Source organism: Castanea sativa, chromosome 8 (assembly GCF_040712315.1).
Source record: "Castanea sativa cultivar Marrone di Chiusa Pesio chromosome 8, ASM4071231v1".
Taxonomy (NCBI): domain Eukaryota; kingdom Viridiplantae; phylum Streptophyta; class Magnoliopsida; order Fagales; family Fagaceae; genus Castanea; species Castanea sativa.
Genome location: NC_134020.1, coordinates 53,419,659 through 53,426,578, shown reverse-complemented (window position 1 = coordinate 53,426,578; position 6,920 = coordinate 53,419,659). Strand labels below are relative to the sequence as shown.

The following is a 6,920-nucleotide window of genomic DNA, read 5'->3' as shown; positions in this document are numbered from 1 at the left end:
TAAATAAATTTATCAGTTTTTTTATTAAAAAAAATAGTTATTCTTAATGAGAGAACTAAAAAGGTACCCTAATTAGATTGATTTTTTAAATATTTGTTAGTTTTCTTTTCAGATAGTTTTGAAAATAAAATATGGGTATATATAATAGGAATATTAGTAAATTAATTAATTTTATTTTTAGAAACAAGTTAACATTTTGGGACATCCCAAAATAGAATGGAGGACAAACAAACTAGGACGGAGGGAGTAATATTAATCTTTTTTTTTTTTTTGAGGAATGGGAGTAATATTAATCATTATAAGAGGGTTGAACATTGTTATTTAGTATAAGTATAATGTTTGTAAATAATCTACCTCAAAACTGATGAGTTGTCCTTCTAAAGTCTTAACTCAACCCAATTTCATGAAATTATTAAGTTACTTAATAATAATAATAATTATAAGAGGGCTGAACATTGTTTGACTACGTATATATTTATCTTGCTATACCTACTAAATAGATGAAGTTGATATTACCTTTAACAATAGCTACCATATATGAATATGTGCCTGTTTGGTTACTACGTTTTGCGCAAAAAATTATGTTTGCAATTCTAAAATGTGATTTAATGTGTTTGATAAATTTACAAATTATATTTTTCGGGTCCTATATCATAACTTTTCTACTTTTTTGCATTGGACCAAATGAATAGCAAAAATAAAATTTTTTATTTTTTTATTTTTGTGTGCATAATCTCACAATTTTAAACCACATATTCATCCTGTATATACATACATCTCTGCCTCAGTCAATACTGGTCAACTTGTTTAGCCAAATGTCATAATTTTTATTTTAAAAACTAAGACCTAAAATTTAATACCTTCCATCTTAAAGGAAAAATTGGGAAAAAAATTTAAAACTAGTCTTGAAGAATTTAGACTACTTTATTTGGTTAAAAGGGTTTAAAATACATGGAAGGTGAAACAATATTCCCAATATTATGGTCAAACAATTTAGATAGTAAGTTTATCAATCAGATAATGATCTTCTCCTATCATGTACTAAACAGATATGAAATTATAAATCATGAGCAAACAAATTTTGCCTTGTTTAGAAATTAGAATATTGGGATAAATTGCATTTTTTTTTTTTTTTTTTTTTTTTGCCTTTGTTTAAAGGGCTAAAACCCACGTTGTAGGAACAGTTTTGCATGTATCTTTTTCAGTATACTATGGGCAGGGCTAGTTTTTCAACTGTCAACAGTTCTCAAATCTTTGACTCTCCTCTCTAACACACACGAGTGGTGAAAAAAATGCTGTTTCCCTTTTTGCCCTCAAAGTCTTAATCTCAGTGGTGACGTGTCACAAACCCAATTGACTGTCGGGGTGTGGCCCACAGAGGCATTTCCTTTTTTAACTACCCTCGAAATTTTCTTAATTTTTGGGCCCCAATAAAATGTTGCACAGTGATCCATTCTGATTCTCCATTTAAACCAAGTTTTGAGCTCCATTTCTACAATCTACACCTCTTTGAGTCTCTCTCTCTCTCTCTCTCTCTCTCTCAGTTCTAAGCTTTCTTGGTCTAATATATCATTTTCTAGTTGTTCTTGTTCTTAGATTTGTTGTGAGCTTGAGCTTCATTCTTAGTCTAAACTCTAAACAAACCTGTTTGGTGATCAAAGTTTCTTAATTCCCAGTCTTGAATTGGCCACCTTCACCTTGTTGTGAGAGCACCATTTCTACAATCTACACCTCTTTGAGTCTCTCTCTGGTTAAGCTTTCTTGGTCTAATATAATATTTTCTAGTTCTTCTTGTTCTTAGTTTTGTTGTGAGCTTGAGCTTCATTCTTGGTCTAAACAAACCTGTTTGGTAACTTTCTCAATTCTCAGTCTTGAATTGACCACCTTCACCTTCTTTTTTCTTTTGAAAATGGATGGAATGGGTAGTGATGAACTGATTAGTTCTGTCCCTAACTTTGCTCGCGGCCTTGATATTCTTTTGGTGGATCATGAAACTGCTTCTCTGATGTACCTTGCATCACTGCTTGAACAATATACATTCAAGGGTATAAGTAGAAATATATTAATTCATCATATATTTGCTTCAATCAAAGTTGTTATTTTTATTTATTTTATGTATATGCATTAGCAAAAATAAGTAAATAAATCAAAGTCATGACTTTAATTTTCATGTTCTTTTTGTCTGTTATCCTCCTGATTTTGGTTTTTCATTCGGTTTTAATATTTTATGCTTCATTTCTGAATTCTGATTAGAGACCAGAACTCTATCTTCATTTTCTGTTGCAAAATACATGAGTAATAAGTTAAGCACACCTATAATATACACTAGCCTCGTCACAAAGCTGCGCACATGCGATGACACCTTTTTTTTTTTTGAGTTTAATATAATTTTTCAATTTGAATTTGTTTATTGTTAGTGAGATTAATTACACATAAAAGGGGATTTTAAGAAATTAAAATTTAGGATTTTGAAAATGAGTAAATTGCTAGGTTTAGTGTATACTAGCTTTTAAGAAAAAAAAAAATCAAATGTATATAGATATAGTTAAATAGAGAGTGTGCTAAATTTTAGGAAAAAAGTTTCTCTGATAGTTTTTTGTTATTGAATTTTGTTGAATTATAATTTTAATCTTATATTTTATTTATAAGAAAAAGGATTATTTAATTAGATTAGGAGTATTTTTGACATTTTTTGAATTCATAACTAACTTTCTAAATTCTTTTAATATATAAAGATAAAAATCATAGAGGGTGGCTTTGTATGAAATGTTTAAGTGTGTATTTGTATAAATATAAATATTCATATGTTGGTGCAAGCGCGAACACACAATCATAGAGACATGTATATGACAATTAATAATTTTTTATTCTATATATTAAATTAATAAGACAAATCTTAGCCCAACTCTTTTCCCCCCATTTTTTAATTTATTTAAAGATTAAGGTTACCCACAACAAAAAAATCTTTAAAAAAAAGTGAAAATTTTGACTAATTTAGAAAGAATTCTTCAATGCAGGTAAAAATACTTGGGCATAGATGGATTCATTGATGACCTGGTTATTTAAAAAACTTAGTTCTCTCACATTGTTAACCTTTATACCCCAAGCCCTGTCAAAATTAGGTAAAGGTTTAATTTTTGTTTATGATTTAGTTTTGTAGTTTAGGGTTCGTTTGGTAATATTGATCTAATAACGTTTAAGTATTGTGAAAATACGTATGGGTGAAAGAGTTTTATAGAAATACATGTTGTATTGTTTAAACAACACAACTAAATAGGCCCTCAAAATTTCTTCATAAAAATATTGTCCTAGTTTATTGCTGACTGTTATAGTTAATTTGATGTTTTAACCCTATAACATTATAATGTGTCTGTAATTTTTTCTCGAAATTTGATTTCTTTTTCCTATTCTAGTTTTTCTATAGGAAGATGGCCATAATCTACATTGAACATCGGATATCTTTGATTTAATCGCTATTCCAATTTTACATAATTCTTCATATAATTTATTTTATCAGCATAATTCTTTGTATCATTGATCTTAGTACTTTTACATAAAAATTAGCCAGCTTGTTTAGTATGATTTAGTTGGAGGAAAGTAATTACTCTTTGTCAAGCATATAAAGAGGTGAAAATAAAAGCTTCAACATACATTTATCCTCATTTCATTTTATTATTTATTCATTTGTACATAATTTGTTTATGTAAACGTTACATCTTAAAATTTTTCTTTAGTCTTACATTGACAGAATGAGGATAATGTATATTTTGTGCTTGGAATGTAGTTTTATTCTTACAATTTTCTAGAAAATTTATTACAATGAATATTCATTGTCACTTTGTTAATCTAAATGCCAACAATATATATTGTTGTACTTTCAGTTACCACCACTGAAGTAGCAGCCGTGGCATTGTCTATGATTCATGAAGACGAGCATCGATTCAGACTTGTCATAGCAAACATGAAAATGCCAGATATGGATCGTCCTTCTTTTCTGGATGTACTACTTAAGAAGAGAATTCCTATCATTTGTAAGTTTTTCATCTTACTAAACTTCCTTATTTGGTTTTTAATGTTTTATGTATTAGTACTTATATGAATTGAATACCATGCAGTAATGTCTTCTGAAAAAAGATTAAGTGTAGCAGAGAGAGCCCTATCTGAAGGCGCATGGTATTTCCTTGAGAAGCCTGTTCTTTTGGAGGATCTAAAATACATATGGCAACACGCGTATCGCAAGAGAAAAGATTTGAGGAAAGAATTCCAAAAAGAAAACATTGAAAGAGAGGTGAACCTTATAAGTTCAAAGGGTCAATCCCCTCAAGGTATTGAAATGAAAGAGGCAGGTTGTGTCACTAGCCCTGCCAATGGAAATGCCTCATGTGACATTGGCCAACAAGTAACTATGGATCCAAAAGGAAAAAATTGGGAAATAGAACCAGAAGCTAGTTTGTTTGAGGAAAACTATGTAAGAGAACCTCAACATGAAGCTAATTTTGTTGAGGAAAACCAAGTAAGAGAACCTCAATGTAATTGCAAAGATAGGATGAAGATCTCAGAGGACCATCAACAAGGAGGAACCAATATGTTGAGATCATATTCTAACATTGAAGACAAACAGCAAGAGAGGAGAGCTAAGTTTAGCTCAGAACCAACAAGTTTCTTTACTATCAAAACCCCTGAGGAGCAAGAGGCACAAAGGAAAGATAGCAACTATAGGTCATCAAAAAAGGCACGTTTTCTTTGGACCACAGAGCTACATCTCAAGTTCACAGCAGCCCTTAGCCTGCTAGGCGATAAACGTAAAATCAAACTTTATAAAACAGTCTAATATATTGATTTGTCATTTCCAAATTGATTCTGTTTTTACCTCATCCTACTTGCTATTTTGCTTGCATTGTGCTTAACTCCAAGAAAAGTTGGTGAATTTCTTGTTCTCTTTTTGGATACAGAGGCTCGTCCGAAAACAATACTAAAGTTGATGAAGGTGCCTAATTTGACCATTCGCCAAGTTGCAAGTCATCTGCAGGTTCTCTATCAACTTTTGAAAATTAGAGGAAAAAAAAAATGTTTTGTATAAGTTTCTCTAAATTAAATTTTATGCATTACAGTATATTAAGTGAGGTGATTGTTGAATTATAGTAAAGGTAAATTAGTCCAATACTTTATACCAGCATTTAATTTGGGACTTGAATTTATTAATCTATATGTGAATTGAATTTCAAATCACAGATTAGTCCAGGATTAGAAACCCCTTTGCATTGTTTAAAGTCTTGGTGAATATTGGGTCTGGATTTGGGCCTCCCATCCAAACCCTCTTCCCTTAAATCCTCAAGTGAAAATGCTACACAGCATAAATTATTTTGGCAAATAATGCATTTCTTCTTTTCACTAAACAAGATATTGTGCACTATTATTACTATTATCATCATCATCATCAATAGCAGTGTTGTTGTTGTTGTTATTTTTATTTTTAGTCATTATTTCATGTAAAAAGTAAACTTGCTTATCACAATGTACCTCCTTTCCAGAACCTCTTTTCATTTCTTTCTTTCCTTCTTTTTGAAGATACCATCATTCTGTATGGTATACCGAAACAGCAGCCAGGATCTCCTCCTGAAAAGCAATAAATCCCACTTTTCTAGTAATACTGGCAATTGAAACATTAATTTAACTCTTCAAATTTATCGAATGAAGTTTACTAAAGATCAAAATTAAAGCTTGTTATTAACTTTTCCAGTTTTTCCTGATTATTTAATCTTGAAAATGGAGAGTACATATTTAAGGCTATAACGTGATAGTATTGACAGGGGACATAAAGGGAATAGACTATAAAAAGCCAGCAATAATATAATTGTTCATGTCTTATATTTAAACAGACAAGAAAATAGTGCGTTTCAATTAACTCAACTAGTAAAGTTTTTAATGGTTGATTAAGAGATCTGGAGTTTTTGTGTCTTAGTCTGATGATAAAAAGCTATCATCAGAAGTAGACGCAATAGGTTGAAACTCTCTCTCAAAAAAAAAAAAAAAAAAAAAAAAAAAAAAAAAAAAAAAAAAAGATAGACAAGAAAAGGGCTGGTATATAAAACTTTCCCCATGCAACAAAAAAAAAGGCCTAGTATATAAAATAAAAGAATGTAACTTGTACATGCAGTCATTTTTATAATGGCTGAGATCAATCACAAGAAGTCTATTCAACTGTGTTAAAATAACTTTAGTTACTATAACTTTGAATCATATACAAGCAGCAGATAGAAGGAACATGAAAGATTTAGATCTCCTATCTGCATAAAATCTTTGAATCTTTATTTATTATTTTTTTTTTAATACAGATTTTAGTAAAAGAGGCTTTGTACTAGCATGAAATTGTTAAATCCTTTTTTGCTGTAACATTATGTACTCAAGCATTACTTGTTTTCTTTCCTTTTTCCTGTTTTCCTTCTTATTTGGATTCCAAAGTGGCTTGCAACTATTCTTATCACGATGCTTTTCTTCCCAATATCACTGGAAGAAAGGAGCATGCCATATAAGTTGTGAAATTAACGCTTTAATAGATTTTTCGACGGAAACTGATCACAATGGCACTACTCACTTTGTCTATATTTTCTTTACTTTTGAATTTGATATTGGTTTAAAAGATTAAGAGTTCTTATCCATTTTCTTTTCTTTGTGATTTTTTTGGTGGAAGCACTGATTTCCCCCTCTCCCCTCCCTTTTTTCTCTTTTCCTTTCTCTCAGAAATACAAAGCTCAAGTACAACGTATCAACGAGGTTGGTACAATTAATTTACCTTCTGTGAGTAAATCATACTATGACAGAACTGGAATGGCACAATCACTTGAGAAGCAGAGTTCTTTTCCATCCCAGTTGGGATATGGAAGTTCTTATTTCAGAAGTGGAGGTAATACAACACAATT

At 30.4% G+C, this 6,920-nt stretch overlaps 1 protein-coding gene across 1 annotated transcript; it reads left to right on the top strand.

Moving 5' to 3' along the window:
* Positions 1–1,909: 1,909 nt before the first annotated feature.
* LOC142606548 (putative two-component response regulator-like APRR6) lies at positions 1,910–5,123 on the top strand. Its single transcript, XM_075777872.1, has 5 exons — positions 1,910–2,045; positions 3,882–4,031; positions 4,116–4,802; positions 4,953–5,029; positions 5,112–5,123. Exons 1-5 carry the CDS (start codon positions 1,910–1,912, stop codon positions 5,121–5,123), a joined length of 1,062 nt encoding a protein of 353 aa, XP_075633987.1.
* The last annotated feature ends 1,797 nt before the right edge of the window (positions 5,124–6,920 follow it).

What these genes read in the sequence shown, in the direction of transcription:
- LOC142606548 (XM_075777872.1), top strand. Translation starts at nt 1,910, where the DNA reads ATGGATGGAATGGGTAGTGATGAACTGATTAGTTCTGTCCCTAACTTT. An exon ending in GAAGAGAATTCCTATCATTT is followed by an intron (nt 4,032 to 4,115) that starts GTAAGTTTTTCA and finishes AATACCATGCAG; the next exon opens with TAATGTCTTCTGAAAAAAGA. An exon ending in TAGCCTGCTAGGCGATAAAC is followed by an intron (nt 4,803 to 4,952) that starts GTAAAATCAAAC and finishes TTTTGGATACAG; the next exon opens with AGGCTCGTCCGAAAACAATA.